Source organism: Sapajus apella, unplaced genomic scaffold (genome assembly GCF_009761245.1).
Source record: "Sapajus apella isolate SASKATOON/1434 unplaced genomic scaffold, GSC_monkey_1.0 scaffold86, whole genome shotgun sequence".
Taxonomy (NCBI): domain Eukaryota; kingdom Metazoa; phylum Chordata; class Mammalia; order Primates; family Cebidae; genus Sapajus; species Sapajus apella.
Window position 1 is genome coordinate 2550435 of NW_022437026.1, and position 23177 is coordinate 2573611.

At 35.2% G+C, this 23177-nt stretch overlaps 1 protein-coding gene and 1 non-coding gene across 17 annotated transcripts in view; one reads left to right on the forward strand and one right to left on the reverse strand.

The window, feature by feature from the left end:
- Positions 1 to 23177, forward strand: part of ERC1 (ELKS/RAB6-interacting/CAST family member 1) — a 542093-nt gene that overhangs the window by 277517 nt on the left and 241399 nt on the right. For 13 of the 16 annotated variants that reach the window (XM_032254227.1, XM_032254224.1, XM_032254230.1 and 10 more), the window contains one exon: positions 19190 to 19321. The exons of the other annotated variants lie outside the window; for them this stretch is intronic. In XM_032254227.1, the coding sequence (XP_032110118.1) occupies positions 19190 to 19321 (132 nt within the window). The remainder of the gene's footprint in view (positions 1 to 19189; positions 19322 to 23177) is intronic. 16 annotated transcript variants of the gene reach the window in all.
- On the reverse strand, positions 6269 to 6371 carry LOC116534348. Its single transcript, XR_004261673.1, has one exon. It is a non-coding gene; the product is annotated as a U6 spliceosomal RNA (small nuclear RNA).

Here is a 23177-nt window from a genome sequence, read left to right on the forward strand (position 1 = left end):
TTGAGTCTCTTTAGTTTGTTAAATTATACTCATAAAGAATATCTTATGTTGTTTACCGAGAATAGCATGGAAAAAAAAAAAGAATATTATCCCTTGTAATTTATTCAGTCATCTCCAGCCAGGAACTAAATTTATTCCTCTTTTATTCCTATGTATGTTTATTATTTATTATGTTAAAAATATTTAAGGAATATAAAATATTTTCTAAATTAATCTTATATCCAGATTACAATCAAATTATTAAAGATTTTTGGTAGATCACAGAGAAGAAAAGGCAAATGAAACTTCAAGCCATAAAAAAGATGAAAAAAAATTAGCAAATGCTCTGCAGTGTATTCACCTGTAAAATAATGTTTCTTCATATGAAAACTGAGACAAATTCCTTACAGAGCTTCTGTCTTTAAAGGTTGTGAGCATTAATGAGATGATACATGTAAAAGCTTCTATAAGAGCAAATGTTAACAGGATTGGACTAGGTAGTAGTAACATAACAGGTACAGTGGGCCCTCCATATCCATAGGTTCTGCATTTTTTGATTCAGCCAACCATGGATTGAAAATATGGAAAAAAACACCCAATTAAACAAAATAATACAACAATAAAAAAGAAATAGAAACTAATACAGTATAGCAGCTATTTATATGGTGTTTACATCGTATTGGGTATTTGAAGAAATCTACAGATGATTTAAAATATATGCGAAGATGTGCATAGATTGTCTGCAAATAGTACAGCTTTTTATATCAGGGACTTGGGCATCTGTGGATTTTCATATTCCAGGGGAGTCTTAGAATCAGATCTCAAAAGATACTGAGGTGCTACTCTAGGGATGTAACGAAACATGAGAAATTCTGTATTTTTTTTGTAAAAGGAGGCACATACTTCATTAGGAGAGAATTTTTAATTTTTCCAATAGAATTATGTGAGAGATTTGCCTCATGTTACTTCATTTAGAGCAATGGTTCTCAATTAGGGCTCAATTTTGGCCCTAAGGAATATTTGTTAGTGTCTAGGGATGTTTGCAACTTGAGGGGTGCTACTGGCATCGAGTGAGTCGAGTGCTGGCATGCTGCTAAATAACCTGTAATTCACAGGATAGCCCCCACAGCAAAAAATTATTCAGCCCACCGTGCAAGTAATGCCGAGATTTGAAACCAGATTTAGCCACCCTTTGAACACCAGTTCTTTATCCAAAGTATTACTGTGGATGAAGTTTTCATGATTAGCTTTGGAAACCTAGTACATATGGTCATATTTATATTTTTTTCTATGTACAGCTAAGACCAATGCTTTTAAGTTAAAACTCTGTAATGGAAGTGACACAGGACCAAATAATATTGCGTAGGCACATAGTTTTTGGGTATCGTACTCTAATTTGATATGAAATAATGCTAGGAGAGTTGTGGTGAGTGAGTAATTTACATAACATACACATTAACCACCACTTTCAGGCATATAATTCCAGATTGAAGTAAATATACCATGTGATTGAAGTATTCTGTATTATTGTTAAAGAAGACTGGGTGCTCTAGAAATATTTAATACTTATCACACAATTGTAATCGAATGACTTTGGTTATATTTTTGGTGCGTCATAGAATAGTAGAATAGCAATTAATTGGGGCTTCTTATTTTAAACATTTTTATCAAAATGTTTTGTGTTTTAAATTTCTGGCTGTTTGGGTGATCTGTTGATATTTTCATGATATAGGAGAAGTAAGGTGAAACATTACTACCTTATTTCTGTTTCTTGAAGGAATTATTTTAGTATTTCCACTTTAGGTATAATAATAACTCTAGGATTAAAATACTCATTAAGTGTTAAGTGTTTTATAGTTAATGGTTTTATTTTTTAGTTTTTTGGGTTTTTTTTTTTTTTTTTTTGAGACATGGTCTTGCTCTGTCACCCAGCCAGGAGGGCAGTGGCACAATCTCAGTTCACTGCAACCTCATCCTCCTTGGTGCAAACAATTCTCATGCCTCAGCCACCCAAGTAGCTGGGACTACAGGCATGTGCCAGCATGCCTGGCTAATTTTGTGTGTGTGTTTGTAGTAGAGACAGGGTTTCGCCATGTTGGCCAGGCTGGTGCTGTCATCATGTGATCTGCCTGCCTCGGCCTCCCAAAGTGCTGGGATTACAGGTGTGAGCCAGCATGACTAGCCTTATATTTAATGTTTTGAATTTTGTTGAATAATGTTTAATTTTTATCACATCCCATTTTGGTATTGAAAGATCAATTTTACTTTAATAAGCACATAGTAAATGTATTTTATTTGTGAAGATTAACACTTAACCTGGAAGGTTCATTTTCACTTTTTGTTAATTTAGTGACTGCCAGTTGTGATGTGAAGTTCATCATTGGCTTCACTCTTCCAGGTAGAAGTTACAGTTTGCTGGAGAGCAGTAGTACAACTTTTCTATTTTTTCTCTTTTTTAACTTTGAAACAATAAAATACATTTTTAACAGTATGCACATGCACATACAAATAAACCATGTAAAGAATACTTATAAAATGATCATCTCAAAAAATTAGAATATTGTTGACCTCCCAGAAATCATACGTATATTCCTTTGCAATCATTTTTCTCTTCCGTTCCTCCAGAGATTACTATTTTGACTTTTCTTCTTTGCTTTTCTTATGACCTGCGCATATATCAAACAAAAAGTATAATTTAGTTTTGTATATTTTATACTTCAATAAATGGAATTATTATATTTATTTTTTTCACTTCTTTTGTTGAGCATTATTTGTGAGATTCATTTGTATTAGTTGTATGCAGCATCCACTCCTTTATTGTCCTTGTACTGTGTTTTTTATTTAATTCCGAATTCCATTTTATATTGAAAGTGTTCTGAAAGGACAACTTCATTTCTTTACAATTATCCATTCTTTGAATACTTCAGATAGTACCAAAAGTATTCCTTTTGGCAGAAAGTGAGTGTGGAAGTAAGTGGTTACTTTGCTTTTTGTTTTAACACATTAAAAATGTTCTGATTAGATTGAACAGCTGTCTTACATGTGAAATGAAAATGATACCTGAAAAATTGAGAGAATCTAAGGATGGCAGAAATTCTAAACACTTTTTGTCATTTATCATGGTCTTAGATATGAATACTCTTCCGTATGTCACATTGCCACTCAGTTGTATCCTATTTGTACCTTTGTGTTTTGGACAGTTAATTGCTGTAATTTGTAGTAACTTATCTCACACTTTTTGGAATCAGAAGCCTCTTTACATTTAAATATTATTAAAGTTCCCAAAGTGTTTTTTTTTTTTCTTTTTTTTAAAGAGAGACTGAGTCTTGCTATGTTACCCAGTCTGGTCTTGAACTCCTGGCCTCAAGTGATCCTCCCAGCTTGGTGTCCCAGGGTGCTGGGATTATAGGCATGAGCCACTGCACTGGGCCTCAAAATGATTTTTTTGATATAGGTTACATATCCTATACATGTGCAGAGCTTTTGACCCAGCTATCCCATGTCTAGATTTATATGAATATTCATGTCCAAAAATACAAAAATACATATGTACAAGGTGACATTTATAACATTGGTGATTGCAAAATTTTGAAAACCTAATTGACTGTAGGTAGGAGAGTGCTTAAATTCACTGTGGTGAATCTACACAAAAGAGACTGGCAGCTTTAAAAAAGAAATGAAATATTTGAGAAAAAAAAAAGGTAGTATTTTAATGGTGGAATGAAATATATATCCATGAGTTTTTACTGATATAAATAAGTTATCAAATATAAAAATAAATGGCATATGGGCAGACAGCTCTTTCTTATAGAAGAATTTCGATTAATAAGTATAGATGGAAATAGACCAAAAGAAAATCACCATGAGACAAACTGATGGTTGTGAAAATTCGTGTGTGAAAGTTTGAGGTTAAACATGACTTTCATAGTCTCAAAATGTTTTCCCCAAGATGTTTATTTAAACAGAAGACTATAACTTTTCAGTAAAGAAACCTACCAGAGGACCTTAACAAAGTGTTTAGAGTTAACATTACCAATAATAAAGAGACATTGACATCATGAACCCTTGATATAATGCACTGAGAGGGACACGGTATCATTTCTGTGTTATTCTTTCCAAAAATGCATAACCTTATTCGAATAATGAGAAATGCCAGACAAACCCAAATTCTGAGACATTATACAAAATAACTCAGCAGTACACTTTAAATATGTCAAGATGATGAAAGACAAGGAAAGACTGAGCAGTTTCAGATGGATTTGAGGGGAAATATCAACTAAATGAATTGTGGGATCTTGGATTAAAGCAGATTTCAGAAAAAGGAACAGAATTAGCTGGGCATAGTGGTATATACCTGTAGTACCAGCTACTTGGGAGGCTGAAGATGGAGGATCACATGAACCCAGGAGTTTGAGGGTTGTGGTAAGCCCTGTTTGTGCTACTGCACTTCAGCCTACGGGGCAAAGTGAGATCCTGTCTCAAAAAAAAAAGCCAGAAAGGACATTAGTGGAAAAACAACGAAAGTATGATTCTCGATTTGGTTAATAGTAGTGTACCAATGTTAATTTCCTAGTTTTGTTTGTTTTACTATGGTTATGTAGGCTGTTAACATTAGAGGATCCTGGATAAGGAGTTAGATGGGCTCTGCTGTTTTTGCAGCTTTTCTGTATGTCTGTAATTAGTTCAGAATAAAAATTTTATTTAAGAAATTTATATATATCAGCATTTTTAATCACCACTTCACTTTGCAATCCCTTTGAAATAAGTATGCTTTTGAATTTAAAAATGTCTTACTACCAAAATTAGCGCTACAGGATAGTTAGCACAGGCTTTTTTCCTGTACCATTCCTAAATTTGTAATGCAGATATTATGTTCTCCATCTTGTTGACTTCCTAAACCTATAGTTTAATTAAGAATGTAGCTGATCAAGTTGATCATTCTAAAGATTCGACTCAAATCCTTAAGCCATGTTGATGTAATATGACTGTTATACCTATACCTAGAGATGAACTTTGACCTGCCTGTATCCTTCAAGCATAGAAGGTTTTTTACTTATTTTTAGACATAATTGAGATGTCTTTCATTTTTTCAATATAAATTTATTGAATACTTTATAAGTGTCAGGCACTGTTGCTAATCTTTAGTTATTCGGCACTGAAAAGACATGTTCTCCACCCTTTGGAGCATATTGTCTCTTAGAGAAACAATAAAACTAAACAAATAAGTAAATATCAACCAGGGTAAATACTACAAAGAAATAAAGAGAATATTGTGATAGATGATGGGGGAGGGAAATATGTTGGGCAACAAATTTAGGTAGTGACATCAGAGGAGCTCTCCCAAAGGATATAACATTGAGATCTGAAAAAGCCATATAAAAAGTGGAGGAAACAGTGTTTAAAATGGAGGTTATCCACAAGGCAATGAAAACCTTGGCATTATCAAGGTGGAGAATAGGTAAGGATCAGATCAAAAGGGACCTTGTAGGCCATGATAAGAAGTTTAGATTTTATAAGTAGTGAAACATTCTACGTAAAAAATTGACAGGATCTGATTTGCATTTTCAGGATACTGTTTGTTTGCAATATTTGGAGAATGGTTGGAATAGGACAAGAGTCATTATAAATAAAGTGTTTGCTCACTATTTATTTCAAGCCTTTTTTGTGCTGTGCAGTTTTCTATGCTAGAAGTAGTAATATTGCACAAGACAAACAAGCTCCTTACTCTCAAGATCTCACATTCTGGTAAGGGCTCTGTGAGAGCTGAGGAGAGAGGTTTTTATTTATATTAAAACAAATTTTTTTAGAGACAGTCTCTGTCATTCAGGCTAGAGTTCAGTGGCATGATCATAGTTCACTGCAGCCTCCAAGTCTTGGACTTAAGTGATTCTTCTGCCTCAGCCTCTGGAGTAGCTGGGACTACAGGTGTTTGTCACTATACCTGGCTAATTTTTTTTTCGATGATGAAATAAGAATATTTAATGGCACGGAATGATATGTACACTCAAGGTTCAATGTTTTCAAAACATATCCAGCACTTATGGCTGCCTGTGCAGAGTAAAAAGATAGAAGGGTATAACAGAGAATAATTTTTACAATTTATAAAGTTTAATGCAATTGAGAAAGGTTTCTATAAAAATTGTTAAAATATTTTAGAGGGCAAATGCTTACTTTGCATAGCAATGCTTCAGTTACCTGGAATGCCCTCTCTACTTTCTTCCAAGCAAATTTTATGAAGCACTAAGCTCAATGGATCTGCTCCAAGTGTCAACAAGGTGAACAACCCAGTTAAAATGTGGAACGCTTCACGAATTTGCGTGTCATCCTTGCGCAGGGGCCATGCTAATATTCTCTGCATCTTTCCAATTTTAGTGTGCTGCCGAAGTGAGCACTAATTTTTTTTTAAGTAGGGACTGAGTCTTGTTGTGTTGCCCAGGCTGGACTTGAACTCCTGACCTCAAGCAGACCTTCTGCCTTGGCCTCCAAAGTGCATGGATTATACTTTACATTACTTATTATAACTTTTTTTTTTCTGCTGGACGTCAACAGATGTGTTGTAGTACAATTACAATAATTTCAGTTATGGTAATTGCTACACACAGAACTGAATCAGGTAAATTCCAGCAACATCAAGAACTTTTTTTGTGGTTTTAATTTTTTTTTTTTTAAGTCGGGGTTTCACCATGTTGGTCAGGCTGGTCTTGAACTCCCAACCTCAGGTGATTTGCCCGCCTTGGCCTCCAAAGTGCTTGGATTACAGGTGTGAGCCACCACGCCCGGCCAAAAACTTTTCAAATAAAACATGTAGAAGCATAGTCTTAGCTGATTTGACTGTTGGTGATTTGAGGATTAAAAAAAGCATTCTCTTGAAAGCCTACCCATCTTCTAAGGGTCAAATACTTTTTCTTGTGATGCCTGCCTAAATCCTCACAGTTGGAATTAATCATACCATCTGTCATAATTTCATTAGTTTCTGCTTTGATTTTGGGACTTATTTTATATTACTTGGTATGATATACTAATTCTGTGCTGATTCCTTCACATACTTGAGTTTGGGAATCAAGTCTTGGTACTTCACATATAGTTGGCACTTCGTAAATGCTAATTGATTTTGTTATCTGTAGATGTCAAGAACTTTCAGTCGCATGCATTTTAGCCCAGTCTCTTAGTCTGTTTGGGCTGCTATAGCAAAATACTGTATACTGACTAGTTTGTAAACAATAGAAATTTATTTCTCACATTTCTGAGCCTGGAAAGTCGAAGATCAAGGAACCAGCAGATTTGGTGTCTGGTACAAGCCCACTATCTGGTTCATAGGTGGCACCTTCTTGTTGTGTCCTCACATGGTGGAAGGGGCAAGGTAGCTCTCTGCGGTCTCTTTTATAAGGGCATTAATGCCATTCATGAGGACTTTGCTCTCATGGCCTAATGACTTCCCAAAAGCTCCACCTCCTAATACCATCACATTGGTGATTAGATTTCAACATATGAATTTTGGGGGCATATAAAATTCTGATTCTGATTCTGATCTCATCTGATTCAGATCATTGCACCTGGCATTTGGAGTCTCCTATTAAGCCAAGCTAAGTGTTTTTAACCTCATCTTTAGGTAGGATGCTCACCTGCATGGCTTCTCTGTTTTACCCAAGGTGACAACAGTGTTGGTGTTCTTTGAATATAACATATTGTTTTCCTAATGTATACTCTTCTACTTAGGCAGAATCTTTTTCCTGTAGATTTCCAGTTTTACTAAATAAAGATTCTGCCTTAAAATTAACCTTTGTTGATGAACTCTCCCTGAACTTGTTACTGTCTTATCCATTGTTCCTTAGCCTGTATGTTGAATCATGCTTTATTGTTTTTATGCTTTTCAATACACATTGTTTTATAATTGCCTCTGTGTGATTTAACCAATTTAATTTTCCCTTCTCAACTAGTTTATATCTGCCATAAGTGAAGAATTACTTTAAGATTTCTTTTTAGTCTCTCTTAAACATTGTTTTACATAGGTTCATTAATTATAGCTGTACTTACTGAGTTATAAATAATAAAATTTAATTTAGTTATAAGTTTTTTGAAACTGAATGGTATTCAGTTCAGCATCCTAATAAATATTCTCTAAAATTCCATAGCTTATCCTTTAAGAGCCTTATACGTTTTAACAAAGGTAATGCCGTCTTCCCTTATTTGAGAATGTTAATTCTTTGAGCAGTAACACTCAGATATACCTTTCCACGAGGCTGTAAGTTTTAGTCCATGCTAATAATGCAAAGCAGAGTGGACTGAAAGGAGGCTCTTATCAATAGTGGTTTGGGGCTTTGTTTTTCTTTATAACAAAGATAAGTATCTGAATTTAACCTTGAAAGAGGTTGCTGTGAGAGAGATTAATGGAACTGCTAAAAGAATGCTGTGGTGCTATGAGTCAGCTCACTGGAGACCAATGAATATTAAGAATAAAGTTCAAAGAAAGTGAAAACAATAGAGATGGGGAAAATCAACTTTACATATATTTAAGCATATTCTCTTCTTAGCTATATAGTCAATGAAACATTTGTGTTTTTCTCTGATATTTGATTTAACTCTGTCTACAGAAAAAGTTTCTTCATTTTAATAAGAGATTTTTTTTCTTTCTCAAATGAACACTGCTTATTCTTCATTTTTAGATTTGCCAGGGGGATAATTATTTAAGGAAACCTTTTTTAAAAATTAATATTGACATCTTTTTAGAAATACTATTTCTAGAAATAGTATGTGGTTTGTCACATGCTAGATATATCTAGTATGTTAAGGTTCTTGTTTTTGCAAAAATAAATTTTGGTTTTCTGTTTCTAGAACTTCTCCTTCACCTGTTTAAATGTTTAATCCTGTATCATTTCTTCCTTTTTAATAAAAAGTTTTCCTTAGTAAAACAGGGCTTTTTCTATATAGAATATTGTCATGTGTGAGTTTTTATGGTGTTCTTAATGAATATTAGAATAACGGATCATAATGGAAGAAAAGTGTGCATATAAATCAGCATCTGTTTTTACATCCCTGTGGATAGTTGCTGAAATTACACATGAATATTCTCTTTTACTGCAGGTGAAGCACCTATACAAATTGTTAGTTGTGTGTGCAACTTTTAAAAACTCCCATCTCAAAGTGGGCCACTTTTTACCATTTAGAAAAATAGAAAAACAGGGCTTACTATTATTTTTTTAAAACTCTGCAGTGTTTGAAGTGGATTGTATAGTACTTTTCCCTCTGACCAAATGTCAGTTCACTTTGATAGCAGTGAAATTTATTGAAGGACTGTTTATTGACAGGACTAATGTGCTCTCCATAAAATAATGAATAAAATTATTTTAGGCACTAAAATTATTAAATAGTGAACTACTAAGTTCTCACTTTAGTGAAATGGTTTACTCCTTGCCTTTGTGTTGTGTGAGCTCTTCTTGGTTGCATTTGGAAGAAGTCTCCAATAAGATTCTTTTTTTCTTAAATTTTATTTTTATTTTTAATTATAATGGCTACATATTTATAAGGTACATGTGATGTTTTGATGCAAGCATGCAATGTGTAATGATCAAATCAGGATAATTAAGGTACTCATCACCTCAAGCATTTATCATTTCTCTGTTAGGAACATTCTACTTTTTTAGGTATTTTGACATATACAACAAAGTGTTGTTAATTATACTTGTCTTATGCCACTGAATACTAGTTCTTTTATTTTTATTTATTTATTTATTTTTGAGACAGAGACTTACTGTGTTCTCTAGGCTGGAGTGCAGTGGCACGATCTCAGCTCACAGGAACCTCTGCCTCTTGAGTTCAAGCAATTATCTGCCTCAGCCTTCCAAGTAGCTGAAATTATAGGCGCCTGCCTCCATGCCTGGCTATTTTTTTTTTATTTTTAATATAAATGGGGTTTCACATCTTCCCCAGGCAGGTCTTTAACTCCTGACCTCATGATCCACCCAACTCAGCCTCCCAAAGTGCTGGGATTACAGGCGTGAGCCACTGCACCTGGCCTAGTCCTTTTATTTTTTAAGAGACCAGAAGCAGGTATGCAAATAGTCCATTTTCTATGACCTCAGTGGCAAAGGTCAACTTCTTATGGACCACATCATTTGTCTGTTATTTTAAGGAAAGGTTATTTTTGGGATTTTTTTGGTAAAGATTTTGAAAACGTATGCTTGTTCTTTTTATAAGCATTACAGATCAAAGATTTATAGTGCCCTAGGATTAGGTAAACCCCATGTCCTTGCTCAAGTTTCTTATACTCAGCTACCATGATTTTCAAGATGAGAACCCCCCCAGTCTATATGGGATATTTGTACTATATGCTCTGTAAAATTTGTTGTTATAAAGCATCATTTTTATTTGTGTGTTTTTTCTGTTTCTTTGATGAAATAAATCTGCTTTTGACTTTGGTTTTTAACAATTGAGGTTATAACAGAGCACTACTCTAACTGAGGAGAGATATTTGAGGGGTTTTAAAGAGAAAAGGGAAGAGAATATTTTTAAATTTTAATCCACAGTATTGCCTTAAAGTAGTTGGTGTGTAACTAAATTCTGTCTTTATATTATGCTAGCTTTCTTTTCTTAAAATTGACTTCATGAATGCATCTGGCTTCAATTTTTTTTCACACAAAACATCTGAGAAGTTGGTAAATGAATTCTGACATGTTGAATGATTTTAATGAAATCTCCTGCATGTGTATATATGCTTAGGGAATGGGGAAGAGGGAGGCAGAATAAGCAGTGGGGTCGAGGGTAATAAAGAATTACTGTCTCTTTACATTAAGGATAATGGATAACAGTTAACATTAATATCTTTCAGAACAGGTTAAAGTCTATCTGGTAAGTGGTGTTTACTCCCAAGGAAGCAGCTCTTAATATTAATTCAAATAAATGACTTCCGTTACCTTGTCAGAGTGAGAGTTGGGAGAGGGAGGAGAGAATGTAGAAGATTGTTACCTTGGATAATCTTTGTGAAATCTGAATTGACCTTCTTTCTGTTGCTGAAAAGGGCAAAAGCATAGTAAGATCTGCCATTATCTAGTAGTTCTTTTTTATGTTACTATACTATAGAGCCTTTTAACAATTTTTGAGGGAGATGTTTGAGGGAACAAGAAACTAATTTTTAATTGCTGTTTCTTGTTTTGCCTTTGCTTTCCTGATTAAACGTTTGATTGGAAAGAAAGGCAGTGGAGGCTAGAGTCTTACAGCTGCAGTGCTGCGAGCTTGGTGTTGACAGAACTGACATCAAGAAGCGAAGTTCTGAGAGATGTATTAGGAGTGGTATCATGGGAGTTGCTGTAGGGTCCAGTCTCTCCCTGTTAATCTGGCTGAGTGAAGCTGTAGTTAGGCTGTCCCAACTTGTGCCCTTATCTCTTTCAATATAGGAGTCTTCTTATTTAAGGAAATGAGGAATTTTTTGATAGGTCTTCCTTCTCCCTCTACCAGATCCCTCAAAGTAGTCACACAAACCCCCTGCTGTGAACCCTATACTATGTAAATGAAGTATTCTTATTTGATTTCAGCAAATATGGTGAGGTTGGCAAAAGTAAGCTTCAGTTACATAATCCAGTAGTAGGAGAAATGGTCTGGGTTCATTTTGGTGAGTGCAAATGTGATTAATAGTAGTTGAAGTAAAACTCTAAAGATACAGCTTTCATTTTAGGTGATATGAACTATTTAAAATGATAAAGCATGTTCCTTTACTATCTCTAGGTAGCTTTTAAGTGAAATGTCTGACACACAGTACATTTCTAAATTTTGGGTTGCCTGAATTATTTAAGCAGAGTAAAAAAGCCAAGTTAGGACAGGTGAGTGAAATAAAACTCTCCCTCTACTTAGTCTTATTTCCCTAGGCTGCCAATTTAATGCTTTTTTTCTAATTAATGAGTGCTATAAAATGGCTTATCTCCAAACAGTACGTGTATTAATAGCAAAAACCACAATTACTTTGACACCAACCTAATAATTCCTCCTTGTAATTTTTAAAATTTTATTTTTATATTTATTTTATTTATTTATTTTGAGCCAGAGTCTTGCTCCCTCCCCCCAGGCTGGAGTGCAGTGGCTTAATCTCGGCTCACTGCATCCTCTGCCTCCCAGGTTCAAGCAGTTCTTCTTGAGTGTTTGGGATTACAGGTGTGTGCCACCACCGGCTAATTTTCGTATTTTCTTAGTAGAGACGGGGTTTTACCATGTTGACCAGGCTGGTCTTGAACTCCTAGCCTTAGGTGATCTGCCCACCTCAGCCTCCCAATGTGCTGGGATTACAGGCTTAATTTTTAATTGACAAGTAATAATTATATGGGGTACATTGTGATGTTTGAATACATATATACATTGTGGAATGATAAAATCAGACTAATTAACATATTAATCTCACATATTTCTTTGTGGTGAAAACATCTCAAGTCTCCTTTTTTGGAAACAATTTTGAAATACACAGTATGTAATTTCAAATTAGACTCTGTTTTTGGCTTATTTTTTTTTAACCCTTTTCCCCTGTCTACTTTAAGACTAGAATCAGTTAAAATGAAAATTCTTGAGGAACCAGGAGTTTAAAGAAGGTCTTTATTCATTGGGGACCAACAGACTCTGAGTATTTCATTCTCATATTTCTTAAAAATAAAAAAGAGGACTAGGTGCGGTGGCTCACACCTGTAATCCCAGCACTTTGGGAAGCCAAGGTTGCAGATCACGAGGTCAGGAGATCAAGACCATCCTCGCTAATATGGTGACACCCCGTCTCTACTAAAAGTAAAAGAAATTAGCCAGGCATGGTAGCACGTGCCTGTAGTCCCAGCTACTCAGGAGGCTAAGGCAGGAGAATCGCTTGAACCCAGGAGGCAGAGGTTGCACTGAGCTGAGATCATGCCACTGCACTCCAGCCTGGGTAACAGAGCGAGATTCAAGTCTCAATTAAAAAAAAAAAAAAAAAAAAAAAGGCCGGGTGTGGTGGCTCATGCCTGTAATCCAAGCACGTTGGAGGCCAAGATGGGCAGATCACCTGAGGTCGGGAGTTCAAGACCAGCCTGACCAACCTGGTGAAACCCTGTCTTTATTTAAAAAAAAAAAAAAAAAAAAAAGGAGTTGATTCTCCAAAGAGTCAAATGTGAGGATTCATTCAAATGTGATTACTAAGCTTATTGCTAAACCGCCAGTGTATATCTCTTAAAACATTTGCCAAATTTTTTTTCAATTGAACTTTGATGATTATCAAATATCACTGAGTATACTTGAGTATTCTTGGTGTTGAACTATTCATGAATACATTGAATTACTCTAATTTATAATCATAGTCACAGGAAGATATCTCTGATTAGAATTCAATTTATTTGCAGATTTCATTCTGAATAATTCCTGACGTAATGCGTATTTTGCTGATTTCACATTTAGTGAAATGCTGAGCCATATTTCAATTCTGTAGTTTCCTTAATATCTGCCTTTATATTTTAGGTACGTTTGGGTTCCATTTTAATATAGTCTTATACCAGTGGCTGTGTTTTTGTAGTAGAGGTCTTATTAGCTTAACAAAAGCATTTTTCTTTGAGAAGAAATTTTGTCTTCATCAATAATCCAATTTTGTTATACTGGAGCTACATGCTCAGGTTCTGTGATACCCATCCTTCAGTTTGACTCCAAATCATCCTTACCTCCTGGCATTCATCCCCTTGTGTAGTCCTCTCCCACACCCTATGAGGATTGGTCTGTGTGAACAGTATAAGAAGGCAGAAGTGATGGCACTGACTTCTGAAGCTAGATCATAAAAGACATTGATGCATCTGCCTTGTACTCCTGAATCACTTGCCCTGGTGAAAGCCAGCCTTCGTGTTATAATGACACTCAAGCAGCCCTGTGGAGAGGAACAGAGGCCTCTTGCCAATAGCTGCACCAACTTGCCAGCCATCTAAGTGGAAGCAGAAGACTGAAGCCTCGTTGACATCTTGACTGCAACCTCATAAGAGACCCTGGCACCAGAACTGCTCAGCAAAGCTGCTTTTGACTTCTTGACCCATACAAACTGTGTGAGATAATCAGTGTTCACTATTTTCTTAAGCTGCTAAGTTTTGAAGTAACTCATTAATACAACAGTAAACAATGATGAATACAGGTATTTTATGTTTTAAGTATTAAGGTGATCTACAATAGTCTGATTTTTTACCCCCAAAGTCCACAGTTTGGTTTTCTCTATTAGAATAGTAAATGTTATTTTTAATTATTAATATTATCACCATGGTAATTATCAAGGTTGAGTACTGTTGGAGCTTTTGTTGGTGTTTATTACCTATATAACTCATATTTGTGTGCTGATAGCCTGTAAACTGGGAAGAGAGTTACAAACATATGTAAGACATGATGCGTCATATGGCCTCATAGATTTATTTCATATGTAAAAACTGCTGTAACTAGTGCCACATTCTCCAGTAGAAATATAATGTGAGCCACATGTATAATTTTGAATTTTCTAATAGCCTCATAAAAAAAGAAAAGGAAACAGATGATATTAATTTTGATAATGTTTTATTTAATATCCAAAATATTATTTCAACATACACTATGAAAATTAGTAAAGTGTTGTACCTCCTTTTTTTTAAGACTAAGTTTTTGAAATTTAGTGTATATTTATAGCACATCTCAATTTGGACTAGCCACATTTAAAGGTTTAGTAGCCACTTGTTGCTGGTGGCTCCTGTATTGGACAGTACAAATAGTATATTAGCTAAAGAACAATATTTTCTTCTAAGCTAGCAGCAGATTAAGAATGTCTATAAACAACAGGAATCATTTTCTCAAGTTAAGTGTGGCATGTCCTACCTTAATTTCAAGTTACATTTAATTTTAGTAAGTCAGCTAATTTCCAGATGCTTCCGATTCTTCAAACCTGAGGAATATAGGGATCAGAGAAATTAGGCATCGTAGATGGCATACATAGATTTCTTCAGCATTACAGACTCAGAATGGTTTTACTGTCTCATAGTTTATCATGAAGGTTGGTGAATGTGGACCTTTTAAAGGAGAAAATACACTTTAGTATGTGAAGCATATATTCCAAGCCTCAGGCTATATGTGGTATAATCACTCTTACATTTTAGCCACCAAGAAGCACCTTCCAGGGGTTTTAGCACATCCCCTTACTTCATCAGATGTGATCCTGAGAGCACAAGTATGTGAAGTCTGTTGCATTTTATATTTTCTAAAGTCTAATATGACATTTTATTGGCTCACTCATTTTCAAGGGAGCTAATGATAACTGTCACTTCTTCAACTTAAAGTCTGACATTGACAGATTAGAGATTTTTCTTTTGAGATTTATCTTCAGAATCTTCAGAATTTATGGAAGAACTTATGATAATATTGTCCCTTTTAAAAAATATTCTTATTTAGAATATCCCATGGTTGTCAAGATTTGAAAGGAATTTCTCATCATAATTCTGACCCACTTCTGTAAAATATTGCTATGCAGAAATTCATAGGACTTCTGAATAAAAAGCTGAAGAGCACAATGACATACGATCCATACATGTTTTGTTCTCTTTACCTTTTTTTTAACCATGAGCACTGCCTGATGTTGTTTGCCTGGTCTGCTTTTCTCTTTTCACAGTAAACAGTTAACTTATATATTTAGAGTATCAGTTATCTAAACAATGACAGTTGTAACTATTTCCAGAAGGTCTTTATATCCTGCTGTGCAAGATACTCTTTAGCATATTTTTCAGTTTGCTTTTGCTTTTATATCAGAACAGTATACATTTTATATTATTTGCACAATGAAATAATACTTACATGTCTTAGAATAACAGTGCTTCTCTCATTCTTGTCTAACTCTGATTCCTCTTCCTCTGAGATGACTATTTTCACCTCTTTTGGTTGTTTCTACTGCTGTTTATTTTTATCTTTCCAAATGACATTTTTATATTATTGTTCTGCTACTTTTCTTATTTGGGCATCATCTGTTGACTTCTTACAGATGATGAGGAATTAGTGTTTTTACACAAACCAACACACACACTTCCTTCTTTCTGTCCTCCCAATATAATTATATCTAAATCTACATTGTTAAATCTGAGGCACATAGTATATCATGATTTACATTTTGTTTTTTTCCTGGTGTGCCTTAGTTTTCCTTTTTGTTTTTCCTCTCTTGGGTATCTATTCCCAAATTTCTGTCTATACCTGTGAAATTCCTCCCAACATCATTACTACTATAAAATACATCACTCCTTATCGATGGCCTTCAGATAATCTATACATCTGCTTTATTTCTTGGAAACATTAATTTCTTTTCTCCACTGTAATCTGTACATAGTCTCTAAGTTTCCTGTCATCCTTGTGGTTCCCTTCACCATTCACCTATGGTAGAGCTCCTTTTTTCTGGATTCCATGTCTTCTTTCCAGGTTTACCTCTTCATTTTAGTAGAGTACACCCTGGGGGCCTCCTGAGAGAGTCTTTGAGCGAGGTACTTTTCTTTCAGGGATTTTGCGTTCGACTCTCATATTTGATTAGTAGTTTAGATACAGAATTCTAGATTGCTAATGATTTTTTTCAACTCAGAGTTTTGAAGGCATTATTCAAATTGTCTTTTAGTTTCCTGTGTTGCTGTTAAAAACTCCAATCTCTTCTGATTTTTTGATCCTACAAGTGATAATTTTTGGCCTTTCTAAAAGTTTTCAAGATGTTTTCTTTCCTCTAGTGTTCTAAACTTTTTTCAAAAAGCATTCATATTATCAGCCAAACACCAAATGATGGATTTAATAACTTTTTGCAAGAGCAAGGACAAGAAAGAATGATTAGAAATATTACCTAGCAGTGCTGTTGATACTCGGGTATTTGTACGACTCAAAGGCTTTACTGTTTATTTCTTACACTGGCTCAATATTTTATTAAATTAAATAGGAGATTCAAGCTGTGGTTCAACACAAGAGAAACTTCCTTGGTTTATTTTAGCAGATCTCTCAAGATTCCAAAACTAAAACTGGTGCCAGATTTTACTCACTAGATAGATTAAGTAATTTGGGACTTTGTTAATGAAGGTGAAAGGGGTATTTGCTATCTTCATTCTCTTATATTATAGTATCCAAGTTTGATATAGTTACCTTAGAGCAAATGATTCCATACTTAGCTTTACATTGAAATGTCATGCAACTTATCACATAAATATTACTTATCAGTTGTTTCCTTTTATTTGTAGTTTCACCTGCCTTTTGTTTTGTATCCTTATTATCTAAAAAGATTTTGAACCAGGCTTTGCTATTAAGTCCAGAAATCTTTTTTTAAATAAATGGCCATGAACAGTGAGCTCATGTGATAGGCTGTAGTTTCACTGCTGGTTTCAAATAAAGTTATGAAATAAGTTTTGTAATGAAATACTATGAAAACCTGATTCCTACAGTGTGACAAATTACTAATCATTTTCTCCCTAAACTTTTTTTATTGATACAGCCACAAAGCTTTTTTTACCCCACACAGATGTACAAGTAAAATTGTTTGATTGAAATAGATTCCTGGGAAGTTATTTGGAATTAACTGTTTCAGCCTCAATTAGATAATAGAAGCCTGTCAGTAGACTTCCAAAAAACAGTTTAAGAATGGGATATGATAGACTGCACAAAGACATAATACTGAGTTTTCCCCAAGTTGCTAATGAGAAACATTATCAACTTTGTGTGTAGATAATTTACTTCATAATCCTTCATACTCCATAATCCTTCTTTTATGTTTAGTTTTCTTTGATTCTGAAGAAACCACCTTGGTCTTTGTTTTGACTGGCATCACTCCTTGTCTCTGCGTGGCATCCCTTTAAAAACTTCCACCGTACTCTGCTGTTCATGGCAAGTCAACAGAGGGAACAAAGATTTCAACAAAGAACTTTTTTTTTTTTTTTTGATACAACTAAATTGCCCTGCATAAAACAGAACCTTACTTATGGGAATAGATCACGGTATTTTATAACATCTCTGAGAAGAATGAAAATTTGTCTCTTAAGATGAACAAAACGTACATCATCAAACTGTGAATATTTTTTTCCAAATCTCATTTTTTAAAATATAGAAAAATGAGAGAGCAAACGGTTTATCAACTGTTTATTAGAAATAATGTTAAATAATAGATTCTGTACTTCCAAAATGGGGGAAAAAATCTGACTTATCTTTGACAGATTGCAAGTTCTAGAGTTTTGAAGGAAAAGTTGTCAAAAAGGACTTACCAAAGTGGACTGCAGTATAATTGAGTTTCTTAGATAAAAGAAAAAATTCTTTATATCTTTTCCTGATAAGAGTATTCTGAAAATTGGAGAATGTTTTAGCAAATCTTGTTCTTTTGTTTTATATATTTTTAAAAGGAAACACTTTATTCTTAATCCTTTAGTTTCATAAGTTAAAGAAGGAAGTGCTTATAATAATCTGATGAATCCAGTTCTCCATCCTACTTGAACTCTTCTTCATTGAGTCTTCTTAAGATCTCTCCTGTCTTACATGAACTCAAAGTTCCATAGGATTTTGTTTGACTTTCTAATAGGTCAACTTTCATCTCTTCAGAAGCTGTGTTTTAAACTTGTATAGAACATGAGGGCTGGGAATTGCCTGATTGGCTAATAAAATTGCTCCTTCTTAGCTCCTTGTTAGTCATTTATATCCGGTTGTCATTTTTGGTTTTCTCATATGGGATGATGAGAAAACTACACGTTCTTGAAATGTTAGGAAGTATCACTTGCTTTTTAATGTCTTTTAAGAAATTGTTTGCCAACAATTGTCTATGAAGAATATAATCTGAAAGATCATGCCATTTACTGAACTTTTTTCATCTGGGCTTAACTGCAGGAAAAGAGAATGTTTTGATATTCAATCTAATTACTATTTCATCGAAGCTGGCTTTACGCTTAGAGAATAGTTCAAAAACAACTTTGTGCTTTTAAAAATCAAGCCCCTGCTGCCTCTGCTGTCTAACACAGTTTTATTCTCTCTATTACAGAGAGCAAATTCCTCACATTTATCTTGCTTCACTAACTTGACGCTTTGCGCTTAACAATATACTTCTTCAGCCTTCTTTACTTTCCTTGCTTTATTATTTCCTCTGTGACGATACCTTGTTGACAAGGATTTGCCCTTGATGGGAAGAACATTTAATAAGCAAATATCCCTTTCTTAACAAATAGGCTCTCCCTGGGTCAACTAATTAATCTACTTCACCTAGTCTTCCATCGTTTTCTAGGACAGTCTCCGTAAGAAGGATGACAGGATTGAAGAGCTGGAAGAAGCACTAAGAGAAAGTGTACAGATAACTGCAGAGCGGGAAATGGTGCTAGCACAAGAGGAATCAGCCAGGACCAATGCTGAAAAACAGGTCTGCTATTTTATACAGTTCCTAGCAATGCTGCTGGTTAAGCAAAAGGTAAAACACAACCAGTATAGTTTAGGTAAACTATACATATTTTATGTTTATAGGGTTTCAAAACCACTTAATAGAGTATAAGTCCCAAGGAGTTCCTTCATAGCTGTGTTAGATACAAGGATGCGGTTTCTTTCGTGTGAAGTATAGAAAGAAAGACCAACTGTATTAGCAATGCTGAGAGAGAATTTATTTCACAGAATGAGTGCCTTTCAGTGCCCTGTTCCTAGGTAAATGCCTTGCCTACTCTTTCTTAAATAAGAATTGAAATAAAATTGTATGAGAATTGACTCATGTAACACAGAGGTCTCTGCATTAATAACTTAGGTCTGATCCCATATATATTTATGTAGTATGTGCTAATGTATTGGATGAGATGAAATGGAGTTTGTCTGTCTGCTACAAGACTGGGCACAACCCTGGCTTTTCAACTGAATGAAAAAACACAAACATTTCTGACTGAAAAATGTTTATTTCAAATAGCTAATAGTTTATTCATTTCATACCCTGCCTCATTCAAGAGAACACTTAAGGTTGTAACAAGTTAAGGTTAATAGTGAGTATGAAGGACACAGAAGCCATGCACTTGAGTCCCAGATAAGCATGTCTCAGCCTTGGAGGGACTTGCTGAAGAGTTCTGCTGTGGCAGTTTGTGGTGCTTGTTTGATATATTTCCTGTATCTTTTAATATCCCCATACTCTTACTTTTGACTTTTCATTAGGAAGAATAATTATAGATGGGAAGTGTGAATGGAAGAAATAGTTTTAACAAGTGAAGGTTATAATCCCAGTTCCCATTATGAGAATGTGATTTAAGATTTCAAATGTATCTGACACAGAGGTTCATAACACTTAATTTTGCAGTAATTGTTTCCTTTCCATTTCTTTGTGGGAGAAATATAAATGTTAAACAGGAAAAAAATGCTCAATGAAAAGGTAACAGGAATCTTTTGAGGAACCCCCTTGGTCAGACTACTGGTGTTATTGTGAGTTAAGGTAGCTATAGTAAAGAAGGGTATGTTTCTGAGGCAGACATAGCATATGCCCCAGGGAGTCCCTTCATAGCTGTGTGAGAAACACGGATATGGTTTCTTTTGTGTCGAGTATAGAAAGACGAGCTTTATTAGCAAAACTGAGAGAGAATTTAGCTTTTTGCAGAATGAGTGCCTTTCAGTGCCCTGTTCCTAGATAAATGCCTTGTCTACTCTTTCTTCAAATATGTTCGTAATGCACAGTCACATAGAGTTTGGGTAGTGGAGAGCTTCAGAGGAGGGATGGCGACAACCATTGTGTCACCCAAGGGTGGGGAAGAATTTTATTTAATCTTGATTTTACTCTTTTTACATTTTCTCCTTTATTTTTCAAATAAAGATTTTCTTTTGCTTTGGCCTCATTATTTATTGACAAGTATTAAAAATCAGAGATCATGCAGAGAGTTTGGCAGTTTAATAATAGATTATGCCATTATGGGATATAGACTTCTGTTACGTATTTTCCTTTTTGAGGCTATTGTGTGAACTGATTATAATATGCTCTGGGGGTATGTTTTATTTATGGTTAATAGACTTTGCAATTTTTAGGTTTATAGAAAAATTCAGCAGAAAGTACAGAGCTTCCCTTTTACTCCTTTTCTACCTCAGTTTTCCCTATTTTTAACATACTGCATTAGTGTAGTATTTGTTAAAGTTAATGAATCAGTTTTAATGCATTATTAACTGTGTGGTCCATAGTTTACATTAGGGTTCAATTTTTCTGATGAGTTTTGCCAAACATATAATGACATGTATGCCATTACAGTGTTATACAGAGTAGTTTCACTGCCCTAAAAAGTCTTATGCCCCACTGATTTATTCCTCTCCCATCTTCCCAATCCCTGATCTTTTTACTGCCTCTGTAGTTTTGCCTTTTCCTTTATTGATAGTTGGAGGCATATAGTATATAGCATGTTCAGATTGGCTTCTTTCACTTTGCATCTGCATTTAAGGTTCTTCTTTTTGTGGCTTGATAGCTAATTTCTCTTTATCTCTGAATGGTATTCTGTTGTATGGATGTGCCAGTTTATTCATTCCTTCAGCTGTTGAAGGACGTCTTGGTACCATTCAGTTTTTGGCACTTAGGAATAAGGCTGCTGTAAACATTCACATGCAGACTTTTGTGTGGATGTAAATTTCCAGCTTATTTGGATAAATAACTGTTAGTGTGATTGCTAGATTCTGTGGTAAGATCATATGGTAAGAGTTTTGGAAGAAACTGCCAAGCTATCTTCCAGAGTGGCTGTGTATATTTTGCTTTTAATTGCATGCTTTTGCCTTTTCGGTTTTCTCATTTTCCACCATTCTGCTACTCGCGGCCTATCTGAAGCTGTTGCATGAAATATTGCATGAGACCAGTTATTTGAACTTTAAGTGGTTCGAGGTATGAAGAAATTGCTTTTATGTTTATACTTATGAAGGCTTACAACATTTATCTACTGTCTTCTCCTCTCCCATTTTTTATTCTTATTTTTAATCTTTTTGTGTCTTTTTTATTTGTTTTGTTTTAGAAGAAGTCTCGCTCTCTCGCCCAGGCTGGAGTACAATGGCACGATCTCTGCTCACTGCAACCTCTGTCTCCCAGGTTCAAACCATTCTCCTGCCTCAACCTCCCAAGTAGCTGTGACTACAGGCATGTGCCACCACACCCAGCTGTTTTTAGTAGAGACAGGATTTCGGTATGTTAGCCAGGCAGGTCTCGAACTCCTGACCTCAATTGATCTGCTCACCTCAGCCTCCCAAAGGGCTGGGATTACAGGCATGAGCCACCATGCCCGGCCCATCTTTTCCTGTCTTTTAAGTCCACTATTTTATTTTATTTTAATTTTTTTTTGGAGACAGTCTTGCTTTGTCTCCAGGCTGGAGTGCAGTGATGCGATCTTGACTCACTGCAACCTCCGCCTCCCAGGTTTAAGTGATTCTTCTGCCTCAGCCTCCTGAATAGCTGGGATTACAGGCATCTGCCACCACGGCCAACTAATTTTTGTTTTTTAGTAGAGACAGGATTTCACTATGTTGGCCAGGATGGTCTCCTGACTTCATGATCCACGCGCCCCAGCTTCCCAAAGTGCTGGGATTATAGGTGTAAGCCACCACACCCAGCCTATCTCCACTATTAATTTTACTTATGTATGTTAATTATATGTACTGAGATATTCTACAAATGTTCTTTTGAAATGCCTTAAATGAAGCTCTTTTGTTTAGGAACATTATTCTTATCTTTCTCAGATCAAAAAGTTATCTGTTTCTCACTTAAATTTAGCTTCTGGGAAAGAATGACTCCCTCTGATAAAGGTAGGATAGCTACATCTCTGAATTCATCCAAGAGCAAAGTAAAATTATATGGGAGCCATAGTTCTTATTAAAATAAGATATAGAACTAACTGGGCGTGGTGGCTCACGCGCGTAATCCCAGCACTTTGGAGGGCCGAGGCCAGCAGATCACAAGGTCAGGAGTTCGAGACCAGCCTGCCCAATGTGGTGAAACTCCATTTCTTCTAAAAAAATGCAAAAATTAGCCAGGCGTGGTGGCACACGCCTGTAGTCCCAGCTATTCGGAGGCTGAGGCAGGAGAATCGCTTGAACCTGGGAGGCGGAGGTTGCAGTGAGCCAAGATCGTGCCACTGCATTCCAGCCTGATGACAGAGTGAGATTCTGTCTCAAAAATAAAGATGTAGAACCTTCCAAAGTTTGAGGAAGGAAGAATTCCCACAAGAAAACATCTCCTGATGCCCTTTCTTTTCTTTTTTCTTTTTTTTTTTTTTTTTTTTTTTTTTTTT